This window comes from Mustela putorius, unplaced genomic scaffold (genome assembly GCF_011764305.1).
Source record: "Mustela putorius furo isolate JIRA1106 unplaced genomic scaffold, ASM1176430v1.1 tig00003853_pilon_pilon_pilon, whole genome shotgun sequence".
Lineage (NCBI taxonomy): Eukaryota > Metazoa > Chordata > Mammalia > Carnivora > Mustelidae > Mustela > Mustela putorius.
The window spans coordinates 35,293,222-35,315,948 of record NW_025422005.1 but is presented as its reverse complement, the minus strand read 5'-3'; the positions used below and the strand labels follow the sequence as shown (position 1 = coordinate 35,315,948).

General features: G+C 39.3%; 1 protein-coding gene across 3 annotated transcripts in view; it reads left to right on the top strand.

The window, feature by feature from the left end:
- TESK2 (testis associated actin remodelling kinase 2) overlaps nucleotides 1-22,727 on the top strand; it is a 132,873-nt gene that overhangs the window by 50,336 nt on the left and 59,810 nt on the right. For 2 of the 3 annotated variants that reach the window (XM_004740448.3, XM_004740449.3), the window contains exon 3: nucleotides 10,228-10,349. In XM_004740448.3, coding sequence (XP_004740505.1) covers nucleotides 10,228-10,349 — 122 coding nt within the window. Of the gene's footprint in view, nucleotides 1-297; nucleotides 378-10,227; nucleotides 10,350-22,727 lie in introns of those variants that run through there. The other variant, XM_045064431.1, reaches the window with a different exon arrangement.

The following is a 22,727-nucleotide window of genomic DNA, read 5'->3' as shown; positions in this document are numbered from 1 at the left end:
AGTTCTGCACCATGCACAAGAGACTGATGTGGGGCTCGATTCCATGACCCTGAGATCAGACCTGAGCCCAAACCAAGAGCTATATATTCAACCACCTGAGCCACTTAGGTAGGTATTTAAAAAAAAAAAAAAGATACCATATCCATATTCATTTCTTTTCTTCTAGAACTTTCAGTTTATTTTTCTTTTTTTAAAGATTTTATTTATTTATTTGACAGACAGAGATCACGAGTCGGCAGAGAGGCAGACAGAGAGAGAGGGGGAAGTAGGCTCCCTGCTGAGCAGAGAGCCCCAGGACCCTGGGATCATGACCTGAAGACAGAGGCTTTAACCCACTGAGCCACCCAGATTCCCCTAGAACGTTCAGCTCCTGAGAAGTATGTTAAAATATCCCACGAAGACTGTGGCTTTGTCAAATTTGCCTTGTATTTTGTCAATTTTTGTTTTAGACATTATAGTTCTGTGTTGTTAGGTACATACAAGTTCATGATTATTATTTCTTGGCAGAATAATTGTTAGGTAGTGTGCATGCAATGCTTTTTTCCTTAGATTAGTTCTCAGGCCTTTCCAGCCCAATGTTTACATTATCTGGGTTCATTTACTAGATGTATGATTTTGAAAAAGTCCTTTAATCTCTCTGTGCCCAGTTTCCATATCTGTAAAATGGGGGACATTAATAATACCTACTTCCCAGAATTATTTTGAGGATTAAATGTGTGTGTGTGTGTGTGTATGTATGAGTATAGCAGAACCTACTATGTAACAAGTACTATAAATAATAGTTATATTATTGCTATTATAATAATTTTTATTATAACAATATTTTAATGAGGTTCCCTGAAGTGAAATTGATAGGTGATTAAGTTACTGTCATTCATAATTATAAAGCATCAACATGATACCCTAACTCTATGATAAAGAGTAAAAGAAAACTAAGGTAGTAGAAATATAGATTTCAATAAGCAAAATTATTATAGAAAACTTGATGAGCTAGTCAGATGCTTTTACCCTCTTATAAATGAATAGTTTTAAGAGATGGCAATCAGAATCCACTCCATGCAAGAAGAAAAATTAAAGAGGAGAGATGGTGGTGGATATCAGAAGAAAAGTATAATAACAGACCAAAAAACCCAAAACAAAACAGACTAGACTTATTTGTATGTAATAAAGGGAAGAGAGAAGTGACCCCTAGTGAAATAGAGATAGCTTGCCAAGACAAATTACAGATTGATGAAGGAGAGAAAAGGAGTGTGATATATCTTTGCTAACTTTATCAGTGTTTATCAGTGTTTGTAAAATGTTTAATCTTGAATGTTTCTTTGGGGGAAGAAGTTGGCAGAGTCGGTACATTAATGACTTTTTGTGGGCAAGGCTAAAATATGCTTTTTATTTATAGTTCATATATATGTACATATATATATTCTTTTTTTTTTTTTTTTAAGAGAGAGAGAGGAAGAGAGACAGAAGTGGGGTGGGGCAGAGGCAAAGGGGTAGAGAGAATCTTAAGCAGGCTCCATGCCTAGAGCAGAGCCCTATGTGAGGTTTGATTTCACAATCCTGAGATGATGACCTGAGCCAAAATTAAGAGACAGATATTTAACTGACTGAACCACTCAGGCATCCCTGGTTGATATTTTAAAATAAAGTCTAGGGGTGTCTGGGTGGCTCAGTAGTTAAGTGTTTGCCTTTGGCTCAGGTCATGATTACCCCCCAACCCCTGCATCCGGCTTCCTGCTCTGTTGAAAACCTGCTTCTCCCTCTCCTACTCCCCCTGCTTGTGTTCTCTCTGTCAAATAAATGTGTCTCTCTCTGGAAAATAAATAAAATCTTTAAAATAAAATAAGATAAAGACCAAACAAAATCACTGTAAATATAAAAACTACAAATGGCTTCTGATACAGATATGTTGTATTGGGATTCAAATACCAGGAGCAGCATTGCCATTGGTGGTCTGATTTTTTTTTTAGATTTTATTTAGTTATCTGACAGAGATCACAAGTAGGCAGAGAGAGGGTGGGGGGAAGCAGCCTCCCTGCTGAGCCAAGAGCCCAGGATCCTAAGATCATGACCGAAGGCAGAGGCACAAACCCACTGAGCCACCCAGGCGCCCCTGATTTTATGAAAAATCTTTTTGTTTTGTTGACCACAACTTTTTTTTTTTTTTTTTAATAGGGGGTAGGGTCAGAGGGAGAGGGAAAGAGAGAATCTAAGCAGGCTCCACATGCAGTGAGATCATGACCTGAGATGAAATCAAGAGTCAGACACTTAGCTGATTGAGCCACCCAGGTGCCCCTCCCCTTTTTTAATGTTTACCAATTCTTTTTTTTTTTTTTTAAGAGTTTTATTTATTTATTTGACAGAGAGAGAGCTCAAGTAGGCAGAGAGGCAGGCAGGGAGAAGCAGGCTCTCTGCTGAGCAGGGAGCCTGATGCGGGACTTGATTCCGGGACCCTGGGATCATCACCTTAGCTGAAGGCAGCTGCTTAACCAACTGAGCCACCAGGTGGCCAATGTTAACCAATTTTTAATTATGTTCTGAAAATAACAAAAATGTGATTTTTCCTCAATTTATAAGGTAGTTGTATTTCTAGAAAATTCAGTTCATATTAAAATGGTGCAAGTTGGCTTTGTTTTTATGTAAAATAGAGTTAGAATCCAAGCTCAGGCAATAATAAATATGTTCTTCACTTATGTGAATGTCTTGCAAGGCATTTGAATTTCATACAGCACATCGAACAATGCTTCCTTGTGTAGTACTGTCCTCCACTTTGCAGAATGTCTAGTATTTCTGACCAGCAAAACTCCCTGTCCCTAGTCATTGTTATAACAAAAAAACTTAACCTAAAACCTTCAGAAACACTCCAGAGTGACTTGGTATAGCCTCTATTGGAAATTATTGCTTTAAACCCTATTTGTCAGGGTGCCTAGGTGACTCAGTTGGTTAAGTGTCTGACTCTTGATTTTGACTTGGGTCATGATCTCAGGGTTGTAGAATCAAGCCCAAAGTCGGGCTCTGCGCTCAGTGGGGGGTTGACTGGAGAGTCTCTCTCTTTCTCTGCCCCTCCCGCGCCCCCCACTCTGTCTCTCTCTCTCAAATAAATGAATAAATCTTTAAAAAAAATAAGCCCTCTGGGGCGCCTGGGTGGCTCAGTGGGTTAAGCCTCTGCCTTCAGCTCAGGTCCTGATCTCAGGGTCCTGGGATCAAGCCCCGCATCGGGCTCCCAGCTCAGTGGAGAGCCTGCTTCCTCCTCTCTCTGCCTGCCTGTCTGCCTACTGTGATCTCTGTCTGTCAAATTAAAAAAAAAAACCCTATTTTTCTAATATTTATATTGCTATTCCAGCTTTTTGTATACTTAATAAGTATACTCACTGTGACTTCTTGATTGGAAATCCCAAGCAATTCATTTAATAGTTAACTTTTTTAAAAAAAGATTTTATTTATTTATTTGACAGGGAGATAGAGAACCCACTAGGCAGAGTGGCAGGGAGAGGGAGATGGATAGGGAGAAGTAGACTTCCCCATTGAACAGGGGGCCTGATGTAGGATTCTATCCCAGGACCCCTGGTATTGTGACCTGAACAGAAGGCAGATGCCTAACCAACTGAGCCACCCAAGCACCCTTGTTCTTTATTTCTTAATGCTAAACTTATGGGAGAAAATAAAAATACATTTTTGCATAGTTCTTCCAACTTTTGGAAAACTTTGAAAAATCTACTGAAAGTTGAAAGAATGGTACAATAAACCCCTATAGTCCCTTCACCTGGATTAACAACTTAATATTTTGCTACATTGATTTATCTGTATCTATCTATCTATTTAAAGATTTTATTTATTTATTTGACAGAGAGAGACACAGTGAGAGAGGGGAATGGGAGAGGGAGAAGCAGGCTTACCATCAAGCAGGGAGCCCAGTGTGGAGCTTGATCCCAGGACCCTGGGATCATGACCTGAGCCAAAGACAGACACTTAATGGCTGAGCCACCCAGGCACCCCTATCTATATCTATATCTATATTTTTAAGATTTTATTTTATTTTTTAAGTAATCTCTACACCCAACATGGGGCTTGAACTTAAAACCCTGAGTCAAGAGCCATAAACATTGTGGACTGAGCTAGTTCGGTGCCCCATCAGTATTTTTTTTTAACAACACTTGAAAGCAAATTGCAGATATCATGCTACTTTAAAATATTTTAATATTTATCTTCTAAGAGTACATTCTCCTACAAAGCTATAATATCATTATTTATACCTTAGACAATTGAACTTAATTCAGAAAAATAATTTCATTATAGTCCCTATTAAAATTTTTCCTATTTGCCAACAAACTTTTTTTTTGTTTCTTTGTTTTTTGTTTTTTTAAAGTAAGCTCTACACCCAACATAGGGCTTGAACTCATGACCCTGAGATCAAGTGTTGTATGCTCTACCAATTGAGCCAGCTAGGTGCTCCGACAAAAGATTTTTTTCCTTTTTTTAAAAAGATTTTATTTATTTATTTATGTGACAGAGAGAGAGAGAGAGAGAGCACAAGTAGGCAGAGAGGCAGGCAGAGAGAGAGAGGGGCAAGCAGGCTCCTTGCTGAGCAAAGAGCCCGATGTGGGGTTCGATCCCAGGACCCTGAGATCATGACCTGAGCTGAAGGCAGAGGCTTAACCCACTGAGCCACCCAGGCGCCCCTCTAATGGTTTTTTTATGATTAGATATGAATTAAACATTTTAGCAAGTATATTACATCAGAAGATTGATAGATAATTCCAGGTGTTTCACTTTGGGTAATGCTAAATGTGACTGACCTCTTGGTTAAGGTCATTGTAAAGGTAAAATTTCCCCTTTGTAATAAATAAGTAATCTTGGGAGCATTATACAGATTTGAGTATCATTAGTTTCACTTAAAATTATATGCATTTTCTGTGTTATGTCAAATTTACCTGTGATGTTAAATTCTTATGAGCATATAGTTATTTTTATTAAAACAATAGCTCTGTATTGAATATTTATTATGTGCCAAGCACTGTTTTAAGTAGTTTATATATATTATCTCATTAATCTAACATGACACTGTTTTATCCTCCATAGCAGTTCTTTGAAATTATTATTGTCTTGACTTTACAACAGAAGACTTCAAAGAGAAGTCATTCTAATTAGTTAAATGTTAAAGACTTGGATTCAGTCTGTTCTTCTCCAGAGCTCAAGCACTTTACTACTCTGCTATGTTCTTTAGAAAGCAGATTTGGAGCTCCTGTAGTAACATCGGATGAGTTTAAAAGTCAAGGAGAAATACTAATTTTCTCTTATCTTTGTTCTCCCTTTCTTTCTTTTTCTTTTTTTCTTCCCTCCTTCCCTTCATGTATTTATAATTGTGGTAAAATACATATAAGATTTGCCATCTTAACAATATTCAAGTGTGCAGTTCAGTTCACATTGTTGTGCTACCAGTCTCCAGAACTTGGCAAAGCTGAAACTCTATACCCAGTAAACAACTCCAGATATCTCCCCTCCCCAAGCCTCTGGCAGGTTCCCTACCGAGCAGAGAGCCTGATGTGGGGCTCGATCCCAGGACCCTGAGATTACAACCTGAGCCAAAGGCAGAGGCCTAACCTACTGAGCCATGCAGGCACCCCCCCCCCTCTTTTTTTTTTTTTCAAAGATTTTATTTATTTTTTTGACACACAGAGAGCGAGAGAGAGATCACAAGTAGGCAGGCAGAGAGAGGGGGAAGCAGACTCCCTGCTGAGCAGAGAGCCCAACGTGGGGCTCGATCCCAGGACTTCATGATTACAACCTGAGCTGAAGGCAGAGGCTTAACCCACTGAGCCACCCAGGCACCCCAGTATTTCTCTTTTTGTAACTGGCTTATTTCACTTACCATAGTGTCTTCAAGATTCATCCATATTACAGCATGTGTCAGAATTTCCTTTATTTTTATGGCTGAATAATAAATTCCATTGTATGTGTATACCACATTTTGTTTATCCATTCATCTGTCAGTGGACACTTGAGTTGCTTATACCCTTTGGCTATTGTGAATAATGCTGTTATAAACATGGGTGTACAAATATTTTTTTGAGACCCTGCTTTTAGTTGTTTTGGGTATGTATCCAGAAGTAAAATTTCTAGATCATGTGGCAGTTCTATTATTAATTATTTGAGGTCTTAATTTTTTGTTTTTAAAGATTTTATTTATCCAACAGACAGACAGAGATCACAAGTAGGCAGAGAGGCACATAGAGAGAGAGGAAGGGAAGCAGGCTCCCTGCCGAGCAGAGAGCCTGATGCAGGGCTCAAACCCAGGACCCTGGGATCATGACCTGAGGGGTCATGAAGGTGGAGGCTTTAACGCACTGAGCCACCCAGACGCCCCTCTTAATTTTTTTAAAAAATATTTTATTGGTTAGGAGAGAGAGCGAGAGCACAAGCAGGGTGAGCAGCAGACAGAAGGAGAAGCAGGCTCCCTGGTGAGCATGGAGCCTGATGGGGAATTTGAACCCAGGACCCCAGGATCCTGACCCGAGTTGAAGACAGATGCTTACATGACTGAGACACCCAGGTGTCCTGAGGACTTCATCTTTATTTTTGTTTTTGTTTTTTTGGTGTTCATCTTTATATTAATGTTTTTATTTTAAATTTTTGGTTAAGGTATAGTTGACATATTAGTTTTAGGTGTACAACATAGTGATTTGACAATTCTCTATACATTATGAAATGCTTACCACAATTAAGTATAGTTCCTATCTGTCACCATATGAAGTTATTACAATATTATTGGCTATATTCCCTATGCTATGGTTTTAAAAAAAAAGATTTTATTTATTTATTTATTTATTTATTTATTTCACAGAGAGATTGAGAGAGAGAACAAATGGGGGAGCAGCAGAGGGAGCAAGGGAGAAGCAGAGGGAGAAGCAGACTTCCCACTGAGCAGGGAGCCCGATGTGGGGCTCCATCCCAGGACCCTGGAATCATGACCTGAGATGAAGGCAGACACTTAACTGAGTCACTGAGGCGTTCCCCCATGCTCTAGTTTTGATGCCTTTGGCTTAATATTTTATAACTAGAAGTTTGTACCTCTTAATCCCTTTATCTATTTCACCAATCCCACCCACTTTTCTCCCTAGCAAGCACCATCTTAACCTTTCTTTTCTTTTTCTTTATGATTTTACTTATTTATTTATTTGGGGGGCCATCCAGGGGGAGGGAAAGGACAAGAAGACTGCACTGAGTGTGGAGCCTGATGTGGGACTCAGTCCCATCAGATGGGACTCATGACCCATCAGATCATGACCTGAGCTGAAATCAAGAGTCAGAGGCCTGACTGAGCCACCTAGGCTCATAAATAAATGATTCACTGGCCCTTAGAAAGTATGTTAGAAGTTTAATTTAACTGATGTTGCCATTGTTTTCACTGTGCCCTTAATGGTATGCCAGGCCCTCCCAGCACTGCAAGATAAAGATGGAACAGTATAAATCCTGATCTTAAGATGCATCATAGCCTAGTGGGGAGATATTTATAGACAGAACCATGTAATGAGTGGTATACTGGTGTTACAGATGTTTTTCTGAAGTAGTATAAAGAAGGAAACCACAAACAGCTCCCAGAGAGAATCAAGGAAGGTTTCAGAGAGGAGGTAATTTTGAATGTGGTCTTGAAAGATAAGTAGAATTTGAGGGACTAGAAGAAACTATTCTATGCAGGTGAAAGACAGAATACAATGATTATGAACATGTTTATCATGTCCATTTGTTTAAGAAAGTAGGGTTTTTTCCTGATTGGTTTGAAATATAAGATTGTTCATCCCTGAAATTCACATTAAAAAAAAAAGATTTTATTTATTTATTTGATAGAGATCACAAGTAGGCAGAGAGGCAGGCAGAGGGGGAAGCAGGCTCTCTGCTAAGCAGAGAGCCTGATTCAGGGCTTGATCCCAGGACCCTGAGATCATGACCTGAGCGGAAGGCAGAGGCTTAATCCACTGAGCCACCCAGGTGCCCCAAAATTCACATTGTTTTAATATCAAAGTATTTTGTTAAAATCTCTAAGTGATAGTTTTCAGATGATGAAAAAAGGAGAAAAGTAACTTTCAGAAGAGAAAGACCTTATTAAAACACAGATATCTTCTGTAAATAGAGTTGGAAAAATACTGTCAGTGTGTTCTTTGTGTATAAATGTCTCTTTTAACTTATCCATGCAGGATCTGAAAAGGAAAGCCACTTCTCTTTCTTCAGTCACGAGGTACATGACAACAGAATCATTGATGCACTAGGAAGAGAGATGGGTTCCAAATCTCACTAAGCGATCTAGAAGAGGGGAGAGACAGCCAATGTTCTGCCTCTGTTTTTCTGACCAGAGTTCCTGTGGCTCTGAGTGTTTTGCTTCCTTCTTTTCCTTCTGTCTGGTCACTTTGAAACATTGTTCCTTTGAATTCTAAGATAAAATGTGGTGTCTGTACTGTATTAATAGATATGGTAATCTTCTAAGGCTATTGTCCTTTGAAGGGATTTCTTGAGATTGAAGAGTTAAGTAGATTGTCATATTTTCTCTTGAAACTTATACTTGGTAAATTTTAACATGCTGAAAGAATACTCAAAGTCCATAGGTTGATGACATTTTTGCATAGCAAGTCTCTGTTTTACAATATCTGATTTTTTTTTTTTTTTTTAGTTTTAAAAAATTAATTTTTTTTAAGAAAGGGAGAGGAGTTTGGGGGAGGGGCAGGAAAAGGAGAGAAAGAATCTGAGAATCCAAGTGGGGCTCGATCTCATGACTCTGAGATCATAACCTGAACTGAAATCAAGAGTTGGATGCTTAAATGGCTGAGCCACCCAGGCACCCCTAAAAATGATTAAAAAAAAAAAAAGATTTTATTTGGGTGCCTGGGTGGCTCAGTCGCTTGAGCGACTGTCTTTGGCTGAGGTACTGATCCTGAATTGAGTCCTGGGATTGAGTCTGCATCAGGCTCCCTGCTCAGTGAGGGGTCTGCTTCTCCCTCTGACCCTCTCCCATCTCATGCTCTCTCTCTCAATCTTGATCTCTCTGACACATAAATAAAATCTTTTTTTTTAGATTTTATTTATTTATTTGTCAGAGAGAGAGAGAGAGAGAAAGAGCGAGCATGAGAACGGGAGTAGCAGGAAGAGCCAGAGGGAGAAGCAGACTCCCTGCCGAGCAAGGGAGCCCGATGGGGGGACTCTATCCCAGGACTCTGGGATCATGACCCGAGCAGAAGGCAGATGCCTAACTGATTGAGCCACCCAGGCACCTCTGAAATGATTTTTTTAAAGCCAGAAAGCAATGAGGTCCTTATTACTTAGTAATTTTTCTACTGCTTTATTCATAATTTCTTGGTAGGAAAAACACATTTCAGTAAATAGTTGATCTTCTTTTGTGTCAGACAAAATATTTTCTCAGGTAGTCTCATTTTACTACTACTGAGGCATTTAGAGGGTGAAAAGTTAATTTTCTTGCAAGTAGTAAAGTATTACAGTTTTTGAAACCTGTGGAGTATGCATTGAAATTATAAAACAATATTTTTACATGTAAAATAGACTGACTTCTATAGAGGGTAAATGTTTTAGAAGTAGACTTTCTTCCATGTGGCTAATAGTTTGAATGGTGTGGCCCATTTTTATGTCTCACTTGAGTATGTTTAAATGATTATAAGGTAATTTGGCTTGGCTTACAATAATATTAGCTCTAAAAATTTCACTGACTTCTATATTTAATATTTAATGCTTCTTTTCATATATATGTATATACATATATGTATTTATATGGGGGAAATTTTGAGGATGTGGCTTTATTATTCTATAAAGATAATTTTATAATCCCTTAAGTATTATACAAGGCTTGTGCGTGTATCTTTTCTGTGCACACTTAAAATTCCACAAATAGGATTGTTAGTGTCCTAAGACTAAGCGATACTGACCATACAGCACCAGCCTAATAAATTTCCCCCATTTTTTCCCTAAGGTATTAGAAGAAAAGATGTCATTTCTTGAGGTGTAATTAACAAAGTTTTTCTGGCTGGCTTAATGTGAAACAGGTCTTGGATAGAATAAATCCATCTTCATTAATGGAAGTGAGACCCTAATGTGATCAGTTTATAGAAAAACATCCCTAATAATGTCTATTTTATCTAAAACATCTTGGCATGTTTACATGTGGAGACTTTGACCTCATATTTAACTGCTCTCCTTGAACCTCTTTTCTTGTTCTATTTTATTTTCTAGGTGCGTCACCGAGCTTCTGGCCAAGTGATGGCTCTTAAGATGAACACACTGAGCAGTAACCGGGCAAACATGCTGAAAGAAGTTCAGCTCATGAATAGACTTTCCCATCCCAACATCCTTAGGTAATGGCTTTTCCTTCCTTCTGGGGATCAGTGAGAAAGCTTAAACATTATTGGATGCCTGTTAGAATAGCATTAACAGCTAAAAAGAGGGATGCACCAATCTTGCTGGGATTTAGTGTGTTACAGGTCTTTTTCTGCATGTTAAGAATTAATTTTCTGGTAATTAGCTGCATTTAATAAAGCAGCTTCCTTCTGTCTCTCAAATTGTTTTACTCTTAGTAGCAGCTCATTAGAAGTTCAACCTGAGGGTTTTGGGGGGTGGGGAGGAGTTGGGTGAGCCTGGTGGTGGGTATTAAGGAGGGCACGTATTGCATGGAGCGCTGGGTGTGGTGCATAAACAATGAATTTTGGAACACACACACACACACACATGCAATTAAATTAAAAAAAGAAGTTTTTTACTGCTCTATTAGTAATTTATCAAAGAGAAAAGATTTTAGTCTTTACATGGTTATTTAAAGTTTTTTTTTTTAATATTTTTTTTTGTAAGATTTTATTTATTTATTTGACAGACAGAGGTCACAAGTAGGCAGAGAGGCAGGCAGAGAGAGAGAGAGGAGGAAGCAGGCTCTCCGCTGAGCGGAGAGCCCGATGCGGGGCTCGATCCCAGGACCCTGGGATCCTGACCTGAACCGAAGGCAGAGGCTTTAACCCACCCAGCCACCCAGGCGCCCCGGTTATTTAATTTTTTAAATCATTTTATGAAGAATAGTAACTAAATCAGTGAAATGAAAATAAAGGTATCCCTCCAGGCTATCTATCCTTAACTTTTAGCACTTACTTGAGAAGACATAGTTTGCCTATTTATTTATTTAAGGTTTTATTCATTTTTCTGAAAGAAAGCACACATGTATGCATATGTGAGAGAGAGAGCGAGCACTCGAGCATGTGCATGAGGCAGGGAAGGGGACAAGTAGACTCCATGCTGAGCAGGGAGCCAGACACAGGGCTTGATCCTGCGACCCTGAGATCATGAGCCGAAATCAGACACTTAACCTACCTAACCTACACTTAACCTACTGAGTCACCCAGGTGTCCCTAGTTTACCTTTTTAGAGTCTAATTTGTTTTATATATATAATATGGTTATATAATCATCATTTTCTAGTAATCAGTATCTGAACTTTTCTCACTTGAATTATCTTGGTTTTTTTTTTTTTTTTTTTTTTTTTTAGTGAGGAGAGTGTATTTCCAAATGAAACCAAATACAACAGTTTGAGTCAATATATATTTAAGTAGGGTTTATGTATAAGACACTTTAAAAAGTTAAAAGTGCTGGGGTGCCTGGGCTTCCGCTCAGGTCATGATCCTAAGGTCCTGGGATCAAGCTCCCTGCCCAGTGAGAAGCCTGTTCTTCCTCTCCCACTCTCCCTGCCTGTGCCTGTGTTCCCTCTCTTGCTGTCTCTCTGTTTAAAAAAAAAAAAAAAAAAGTCTTTTAAAAATAAATAAATGAGTAAATAAATAAAAATCTAAAAGTGCTGTTAAGTATTGTAAGTAAGGGGTGCCTGGGTGGCTCAGTGGGTTAAAGCCTCTGCCTTCGGCTCAGGTCATGATCTCAGGGTCCTGGGATCGAGCTCCGCATTGGGCTTCCTGCTTAGCAGGGAGCCTGTTTCTCCTCCTCACCTCTCTGCCTGCCTCTCTGCCTGCTTTGATCTCTGTCTATCAGGTAAATAAATAAAATTTAAAAAAAAATGTAAGTAAGACTTACATATTTGGTCAGTGATAGTACATTATAGAATTAGATTATACTGCTTACGTGAAACTTTCTACCTTAATAGAGAATTGTTGCCTTCCTAGTATACTACAAAAATGTTCAGCCAGTATTTTTTTTTTAAGATTATTTATTTATTTATTTGACAGATAGAGATCACAAGTAGGCATAGAGGCAGGCAGAGAGAGAGAGAGGAGGAAGCAGGCTCCCTGCTGAGCAGAGAACCCGATATGGATCTCTATCCCAGAATCCCAGGACCCTGAGATCATGACCTGAGCCGAAGGCAGCGGCTTAACCCACTGAGCCACCCAGGCGCCCCTTCAGCCAGTATTTTTTTTTTTAAAGATTTATTTATTTATTTGACAGACAGAAATCACAAGGAGGCAGAGAGGCAGGCAGAGAGAGAGGAGGAAGCAGGCTCCCCGCTGAGCAGAGAACCCGACGCGGGGCTCGATCTCAGGACCATGGGATCATGACCCCAGCCGAAGGCAGAGGCTTTAACCTACTGAGCCACCCAGGTGCCCCTCAGCCAGTATTTTTATTATGACTTTCTTCCCAGTGCATAAATCAGATTAGCACATTTTTTGAGCATTTAATATAAATAAATCTGTTGATTTGTCAGATACTAGAAAGGTATAAAGACATATATAAAATGGAATGTCTGCTAGTAGGAAGGAGTTTTCATTCTAATGGGGGATCTTGGACTTACTTACATGAAAAGAGAACTAATAAAATCAGTTAGGACCTCTCCACTTGGGTAGAATAAACTCTACGAGCTATAGAAGTTCAAAGGAGTAAGAGATTACATTAGCTTGGCAGAGTCAGGGAAGCTTTTTTGGAGGAGGTCGACTAGAACTAGAACTTGAATTTTATTTTATTTTTTTAAGATTTTGTTTATTTATTTATTTGAGAGAGAGAGAGTAGAAGCAGGGGGAGGGGCTAAGGGAGAGAGAGAAGCAGACTCTGCATTGATCAGGGAGCCCCATGTGGGGCTTTATCCCAGGATCCTGAGATCATGACCTGAGCTGAAAGCAATATTTAACCAACTGAGCCACCCAGGTGCTCTGTAACTTGAATTTTAGTAGGATTTTAGGAGAGAGGAAAGGAATTCTGAAGAAGCAAAATAGTAATTAAGCACAGAGGTAAAAGTGCAAAGCTTTTTGAGGAATCAGTGAATAAAAACCCATTTGCCTAATAATAACAATAATGAGAAAAACACCATTTATTGAAGGCTTGTATGCTGGATCTTTACCTATTTAAAGATTTAATCTTGGGGTTCCTGTGTGGCTCAGTTCATGATCCCAGGGTTCTGGGATCAAGCTGTTGCACAGGGCTTCCTGCTCAGCAGAGAGTCTGCTTGTTCCTTTCCCTCTGCCCCTCCCCCTGCTCTTGCTCTCTCTCTCAAATGAATAAATAAAATACAATAAAAAAGATTTAATATTGAGATGCTTGGGTGGCTCAGTCAGTTAAATGGCTGCCTTCAGCTCGGGTCATGATCCCAGGGTTGGGATGGAGTCCTGCATCGGCCTCCTTGCTTGGTGGAGAGCCTGCTCCCCCATCTCCCTCTGCCTGCCACTCTGCCTACTTGTGCTCTCTCTCTCTCTGTCAAATAAATAAATAAAATCTTAAAAAAAAAAAAAGATTTAATCTTCACATCTAATGACCATTGAAGGAACTGAGGCTAAGAGATTATATGTTGGCCAAGATCTGTGACTTTGAGGCCTGGGCTCTTTCTACCATGTTTCTCCTAGAAGAACTGAGATCGACAGCATAATATTGGTAAATAAAGGTGGAAACCTAATGCGGTTATGCAGGAATGGCTTTCATAAAGCCAAAAGAGTATATTTTATGCTCTGTGTAAATGGATTCTGAGCAGGGACTAGGGTGGTAGAGGGTAACTGATGGCAAATCCAGAAGGGTTTAATGTTGGGTAGGCTTGTGGCTAAGAGATCAGTTAGGGGGCCTCTGTGATGTTTGAGGGTGAGATGGTTGAGTCTTGATTCGATATTCTGCTTAGGAATTTTTAAGCTGATTGTATTTTTATCTTGCTTAAAAATAATATTTTTAATATTTTTGTTATTTTTATAGCAATGATACATCTTCACTATGGAACATTTAGAGAAAATAGAGTTAGCAAAACAAGAAAAATAAAATTACCCTTTATCTCGGTGCAAAGGGATCAAACTGTCATAAACATTTAGTATATTTCTTGACAGTCTTTTTTATTTCACTATTTTTCATATTCTCTTTACTGTGAACTTGACTAGTGAATACATGAGAAGAATGACTTCAAATAAATTTTACTCTATCACGGCAAAAATTTTAAATACAGCCGTTGTATAATAGAATTAAAATGGTATAGTATCATGGTTAAAAGTGAAGGTTCTAGGGGCACCTTTGTGGCTCAGTTGGTTAAGTGTCTGACTTCAGCTTAGGTCATGATTTCAGGGTCCTGGTGGGACTGAGCCCTGGAGTCCAGAGTGTGGCTCTGCAGTTCTGCACTCAGCAGGGAATCTACTTTTCCCTTTCCCTCTGCTTAGCCTCATGCATGCGTACTCTTTCTCTCTCTATCTCTCAAATAAATAAATAAATAAAATCTTAAAAATAAAACAAAAAAAAAAACAACCCAAGGCTCTAGATTCTAGATCAAGCTGCCTGGATTCAAATCCTGGATCTTGGGAAAGTTACTTAATTTGGCTGAGTTTTCATTTTCCCATCTATAAAATGAGAGTAATGACAGTAAACACATCAAAGAGTTGTTATTTAAGGTTAATTAAATTAGTACATATAATACACATATAGTATCCGGCTTTTGTTAACTGTGCAGTAAATGTTAGCTACTATTATTAGTTTCTTTTTCTCTGGCTAGTTTTTTGGTTTTTTAAAGATCTTTATTTGAGAGAGAGCGAGTGAAAGAGAGAGAGAGAGAGAATGAGATGGGGGAGGGCCAGAGAAAGAAGCAGACTCTCCACTGAGTGGGGAGCAAGATTGAGTGAGACTCGATCCAGGGACCCTGGGGATCATGACCCAAGCCAAAGGCAAACGCTTAACCAACTGAGCCACCCAGGCACCCTGTTTTGTTCATTTTTTTAATGGCCCATGGAAACCTATCTGTTGTCATTCATTCATTTACCAAACATTTGTTGAGTGCTTCTGTTTCAATACATTCAAAGATTTTCTGCTTGAGTAATGCTGTTGAATAGAACTTTCTGCAGTAATGGGAATGCTCTTTATTGGTGCTGTCCAGTAGCCACACATGGCTAATGAGCATTGAAATGGGGCTAGTGGGAACAAGGAACTGAATTTTTTTTTTTTTAAGATTTTTTCTTTATTTATCTGACAGAGATCACAAGTAGGCAGAGAGGCAGGCAGAGAGAGAGGAGGAAGCAGGCTACCTGCAGAGCAGAAAGCCCGATGTGGGGCTAAATCCCTGGACCCTGGGATCATGACCTGAGCTGAAGGCAGCGGCTTAACCCACTGAGCCACCCAGGTGCCCCTAGGAACTGGATTTTTTAATTTGATTAAATGGTCACGTGAAGCTACTGGCTACTGTGCTGGAAAATACTGGGCTAGAGTCCATCTAGATCTTTGCGCTTGTTTTGCTTAATATGTATGTCCAGCCTAGAAACGTGGTGTGATGAGACCAGTGATACCATTCCTATTCTGATGTCCTTTTGATCTACTTTCTTAGTCTGTCTCTTTTTGTTTTCACTGCTCAGGAATGACACACCCCTCCCTTTTAACTTTGAACAGTATTTTTCTTTGCTTTCAGCTAAGTTTTCTGATATGTAAAAGATAGTGTTAACTCTGTCTTGATCTCAGCAATAAGCCAGCATATGAGATACTGCATAAAAGCCAGTGGATCTGTTGTAATCCACAGAAAGTACATACTGCATGAAAATTACTATAATTATTGTTAACTATGGTGGATTTGCACTGCAATGATGACTCTGTTCTGCATAAGCCATCTGTCTCAAATATTCTGTGGTTAAAAGCCTGGAAGTAGATTACCTTTTTTTTTTTTTAAAGATTTTATTTATTTATTTTACAGAGATCACAAGTAGGCAAGAGAGGCAGGCAGAGACAGAGAGACGGGGAAGCAGGCTCTTGGCCAAGCAGAGAGCCCGAAGCAGGGCTCAATCCCAGGACCCTGGGACCATGACCTGAGTCATGAGGTTTGGCAGAGGCCTAACCCACTGAGCCATCCAGGTGCCCCAGATTACTTTTTTAAAAGAAGCTTCTAAATTCTACCTCTGAAATTAATAATATAGTATATGTTAATTAACTAATAATATAATATATGTTAATTAAATTGAATTTAAATAAAATTAATTTTAAAAGCTTCTAATTGTTCATATTTTTCATGTCTTTGTGTCTTTACTTTTATTGTTTATTTTGAACACAACAAAAGGAAATTATCCTACCAGTGGCCTAGAAGGAGCAGTCTTCTTGGCTTTCATTATTCTGGGGCGTGCTAACTATTTATTTATTATACTTCCTTAGGAGTGAAAACATTTATTATACTTCCTTAGGAGACCTTAAATATGAAACTAATCATGACTATGTTCCATTCTAAATGCTTTTCTAGTTGTCTTAGAAATTTACTATTAATGCTTTGTTTTTATAATTTAAATTTTTTGTTACTATTTGTTAGGCTTTTGGTCTGCTTTCTTTTTTTTTTTTTTTAATTTTATTTATTTATTTGACAGACAGAGATCACAGGTAGGCAGAGAGGCAGTCAGAGGACAGAGAGAGGGGGAAGCAGGCTCCCTGCCAAGGAGAGCCTGAAGTGGGGCTTGATCCCAGGACTCTGGATTATGACCTGAGCCGAAAGCAGAGGCTTTAAACCCACTGAGCCACCCAGGCGCCCCTTAGTCTACTTTCAAGCTGTGACACTTACAAGCTCTCCTTTATAGGTACAGAAGCTGAGGCAGAAATATGGACCAAGGTTTTCCCTCAAATTGAGATTCTTAGATTTTATTTTATTTTATTTTTATTTTTTATTTATTATTATTATTTTTCAAAGATTTTGTTTACTTATTTCACAGAGAGAGAGAGACAGTGAGAGACAGAATACAAGCAGGGGAGTAGGAGAGGGAGAAACAGGTTTCCCACGGAGCAGGGAGCCCGATGTGGGGCTCGATCCCAAGGTCCTGGGACCATGACCTGAGCGGAAAGCAGATGCCCAACAACTGAGCCACCCAGGCGCCTCTTATTTTATTTTATTTTTTTAAAGATTTTATTTATTTATTTGACAGGCAGAGATCACAAGGAGGCAGAGAGGCAGGCAGAGAGAAAGAGGGGGAAGCAGGCTCCCGCCGAGCAGAGAGCCCGATGCGGGGCTCGATCCCAGGACCCTGGAATCATGACCCGAGCCGAAGGCAGAGGCTTTAACCCACTGAGCCACCCAGGCGCCCCTATTTTATTTTATTTTTAAAGATTTTATTTATTTATCTGACAGAGAGACAGATCACAAGTAGACAGAGGCAGGCAGAGAGAGAGGGGGAAGCAGGCTCCGTGCTGAGCAGAGAGCCGGTTACGGGACTTGATCCCAGGACCCTAGGATCATGACCTGAGCGAAAGGCAGAGGCTTTCACCCACTGAGCCACCCTGGCGCCCCCCGCGAGATTTGTAGATTTTATTTTTTTTTATTTTATTTTTTATTTTTTTTTATTTTTTAAAAGATTTTATTTATTTATCAGAGAGAGAGAGGGGGAGAGAGCGAGCACAGGCAGACAGAATGGCAGGCAGAGGCAGAGGGAGAAGCAGTCCCCGCTGAGCAAGGAGCCCGATGTGGGACTCGATCCCAGGACGCTGGGATCATGACCTGAGCCGAAGGCAGCTGCTTAACCAACTGAGCCACCCAGACGTCCCGATTTGTAGATTTTAAATGGGGAAAAAACCCTTCTCTCAGAACCCTAGGTTTTTCACAGACGTGTTTCCTTAGAGGCTGACCCCTGTGGGGAGGGATATTGCTGAGCAGAGTAGGTTTCTGGTTCCCCACTTGGCTTCACCCAGCCAGAGAAGCTCTACTTTTTCTGTTTTGGGTTTTTTTTTTCTTTTTTTCTTTCTTTCTTTTTCTCTGTTTTATGTTAAACTTCTGTATAAGAATTTTGAAGAAAAGGTCTCCTGCTTGAAAACAAGGAACAGGTCAAAAATCACTACACTGGTGATTTGGAAAGTTTTCATGGGAAAGATGGCTATCTGCGTGACCTGCCAGATGGTGGGCATCTAATCCTCTGGGCAAGCTTTGGTCCTCTGCTGGCACAGCTATTTTGTGCCCAGCAGGAGTTAGTGAGCCAAACTTCTGCAGTTGTATTTCTCGTTTTCTTGACCCCCAACCTCACTTCCTCTCTTTCCTTTTATCTTTCTCCCTCCTAAGATTTCTAGTTGGAAGGAAAAGAATGGGCCTGGTAAGTCATAGAGGCAGTAGGTGTGTATATTTTGTTTGTGTATATATGTGTGTGTGTGTATATAAATATATATATATATTTTAAATTTCTTTTTTAAAGATTCTATTTATTTATATGACAGAGAAATCACTAGTAGGTAGAGAGGCAGGCAGAGAGAGAGAGGGGGAAGTAGGCTCCCCGCTGAGCAGAGAGCCCAATGTGGGACATGATCCCGGAACCGTGAGATCATGACCTGAGCCAAAGGCAGAGGCTTAACCCACTGAACCACTCAGGCACCCCTTAATTTTTTATTTAAAATTTTTAAGGTTTTTAATTTATTCATTAGAGAGCACAGATAAGCAGGGGTGGAGGCAGAGAGAGAGGGAGAAGCAGACCCCCACTGAGCTAGGAGCCCAATGACATGGGGCTCAATCCCAGGACCTGGAGATCCTGACCTGACCTGAAGGCAGATGCTTAACAATCTGAGCCACCCAGGTGCTTCTATATATATTTTTTAATATACAGATACGGTTAAGATTGGTTCTCTTATCATCAGTTGCTCTAAGTTATCAGTTAAAACAAGGAACAATAAAGCACTTTGTTGACTGTATGGACTGATCGTTTGGGCCTCTTGTGAATAAGGTTGTTTATGCCAGAAGTCTTATGCTCAAGATTTGTAATCTAATTCCGTGACCTTCTCATTTCCACTCCCCAGTGGTCTTTCTGAGGACCTGTACCAAGATTCATTCTCCTATCTCTTTGTTATTCTTCATGTCATGAGAAATTTAAATTTAAAATTTTTGATTCTGTCTTCATATTCTAATCCTTACTTTTTCTTAGGCCACATTCTGAATTTATTTTCCTGTCTACTAATTTTTATTCAGAATTGTTTTAGCTCCCCTTTAATAGCCATTTGTGACAATGTGGTTACAATTTTGTTAAAATGGTGAATATGCTTTCAGTTCACCAAATACTTACTTGGAACTACTCAGTCCAGGCCTGTGCTGCAATGTCATGGTGAATACAAGGGAAGTAGAACCCTGTTGTCTCCCAGTCTCCTTGGGAAATAAACTGTACATCTAGGAAACAAACTAGTGTCAGCTATGAGAATATGGCAGGGTGTTTTCCCAGTCTCAGTTATTAAGATAGCTATCTTTCCAATTACCATTTTGAAAATCCCAAGGCCATCTTTAGTTATTCCTTTTCCTGTCTCTTAAAGATTTTGTTTATTTATTTATTTGAGATGGGGGGTAGGTGGTGCATTGCAGGGAGCAGAAGCTGGATCCCTGCAGAGCAGGGAACCCAGTGCAGGGCTCCATGCAGGGCTCGATCCCAGGCCCCTGTGATCATCACCTGAGCCAAAGGCATCAGTTTAAGTGACTGAGCCACCCACGCGCCCCTGCTTATTCCTTTTATTCTTTGCTTTTAATCAGAAGATAAGCGCTTGATTCTAAAGCTTTGAAGACTTTTGCATCTGTTCTTTCCTTATATACATTTGTTGGTTCAGCCCTCTTGAATTTTGCCTGGAGTAAACTATTTTCCCTCTCTTTTTGTGTCCCCCTTTCCTCTCTTCTGATACACAGCTCTAATTATGAGCTTATTTCCTATAAACCTTTTATCTTAGAATGGAGTCGAAAATCCTTTAGACTGACAGTTATGGTCTGGATCTGTTCTTCTAGCCCTGTCTTCCACTATTCCTCATATGCAGTTAACACAACTCTATGATTTCCTAATCGTGTTCTCTTGGACAAGTAACTTGACCTCTGGGCTTTGTTTTTTTTCCTTCGTTAAACTAGGGGAGTGGACCAGATCAGTGGTTAGAAATCCACAGTGAATTAATGTTGAATAATTTATAAAAGATCAGGTTTAAAAAATATATTATCTCGGGTATGTATATATTATCTCAGATGGCCGTGCATACACACATACACACACACGTGGTCTGGAATAAATGGGACACATTTGAAAATGCTGGATTAAAATGGATCTTTCTGATTTTATCCTGGTAATTATAGTGAGTAACTAGATGGAAGAGTCTCACTGTAGCTCTCAAAGTAAATTTTATAACACAAGCATGTTGGTAAAGAGGTCTTAACATTTTTTCCTCTTCTCTCTGTCAAGGTAGAAGGTCTAACTACTTAGAACTCTGTATAAGTTCTAATTTCATATAATTAGGAGAATTTTGTAAACTAAAATATGGAATAAACTTCAATAATATTTATGTCATTGTCTGTGGGTAGTGAAGTAGTACAACCCCAGTGAGATGATTTTTTAAAAATATTTTTTATTGAGATAAAATCGAGACATAAGAGAAGATGACTTTTAATATAAGCAATGGCTACCATTTATTGAGCACCTAGTATGGGGTCACTGTTGATTATTTTGCTACCTGACCTTTTTTCCTCTCTAGGCCTCTCCCATCTCAGCAAATGGAATTGCCATTACTGCTGTTATTACTTAGGCTAAAATTCTAGAAATCATCCTTAATATCTTTCCCTTACCCTCTTTCAAATCATCAAGTAGATGTACGCCTGCAACTAAGGTTACACTGTATGTTAACTATACCAAAATTAAAATTAAAAACTTAAAAAAAACCAGTCTTAGGTATAAATAATATTCAGGAGAAAGAAATCAAGACTTGGCATTTACATTATTATGACTGGTTATACTCACTGCTAGGCCAAATAATGTATTATAATTATTTTTTATTTCTTGCATTTTTTTGTGTGTTTTGCCTAATTTTTCATTTGCTTAGTTACTGCATGCCTACCACTAATTCTTCCCAAAGCTTCAGACAGAATTGTAAAATTCTTCTAATGTGAATTTCCACTCTGCCAAACACATCTGGAAATGTAAAAATTCTTTCTTCAAATATCCTTCCCCTAACATCTCTCCTGGAGCTCTTGATCCTTCTGCTCTAGTTTGGACTGCTTATTCTCTAGACTCTTGCCCAGCAGTCACCCTGGGACTTGCTATCATCTTTTTTTTCTTTAAGATTTAAAAAAATCTATTTAAGAGATTGAGAAAGAGAGCATGGGCAAGAGCAGAGCACATGTGTGGGGAGGGGCAAAGAGAGATAGTAAAGGGGTAGGGGTACAGGGGGAGGGAGAGGGACAAGGAGACACGCCCTCCCAACAGACACACACACACACACACAGAGTATAGAGCCCGTCTCTGGGCTCCTTCTGATGACCCTGAGATCATGACCTGAGCTGAACCACTCAGGCACCCCACTATCATCTTTCTACCTATTTCTTTCTAGATCTTTTTTTTTTTTTAAAGATTTTATTTATTTATTTTTTGGAGAAAGAGATCACAGTTAGGCAGAGAGGCAGGCAGAGAGAGAGGGGGAAGCAGTCTCCCCACTGAGCAGAGAGCCCGATACAGGGCTTGATCCCAGGACTCTGGGATCATGACCTGAGCTGAAGGCGGAGGCTTTAACCCACTGAGCCACCCCGGTGCCCCTCTTTTTAAATCCTTTTTAACTGAACTGTCTGAACTGTCTGTGGTAGTCTATTTTCTTTTTTTTTTTTTTAATTCCAGTATAATTAATATACAGTGTTACATTAGTTTCAGGTGTACAATACAGCGATTTAGCAATTCTATGCATTACTCAGTGCTCATCATGATAAGTGTACTCTTTAATTCCCATCACCTATTTTACCCATCTCCCCCACCCTTCTTCCCTCTGGAAACCAGCAATTTGTTGTCTAGTTTTTGATTTGTCCCTTTTTTCTTTGTTCATTTGTTTGTTTCTTAAATTCTACATATGAGTAAAATCGTGTGGTATTTGTCTTTCTCTGACTTATTTTACTTAGGATTATACCTTCTAAAGAAGATGTGGTATATAGACACAAAGTAATATTATTCAGCCATTAAAAAGAATGAAATCTTGCCATTTGCAATGACATGGATGGAACTAGAGAGTATTATGCCAAGTGAATTAAGTCAGTCAGAGAAAGACAAATACCATATGATTTCACACATATGTGCACTTTAAGAAACAGAGCAGATGAGCAGAGGGGAGAAAAAAGAGTGGCAATCCAAGAAACAGACTCTTAATTATAGAGAACAAACTGATAGTTACCAGAAGGGAGGTGGGTGGGAGGGTGGGTGAAATAGGTGATGGGGATTAAGGAGTGCACTTGTGATGAGCACTGGGTATTGTATGGAAGTGTTGAATTGCTATATTGTATACCTGAAATTAATGTTATAGTATACTGTATGTTAACTAACTGGAATTTAAATTTAAAAAAGAAAGAAAAATGGGGCGCCT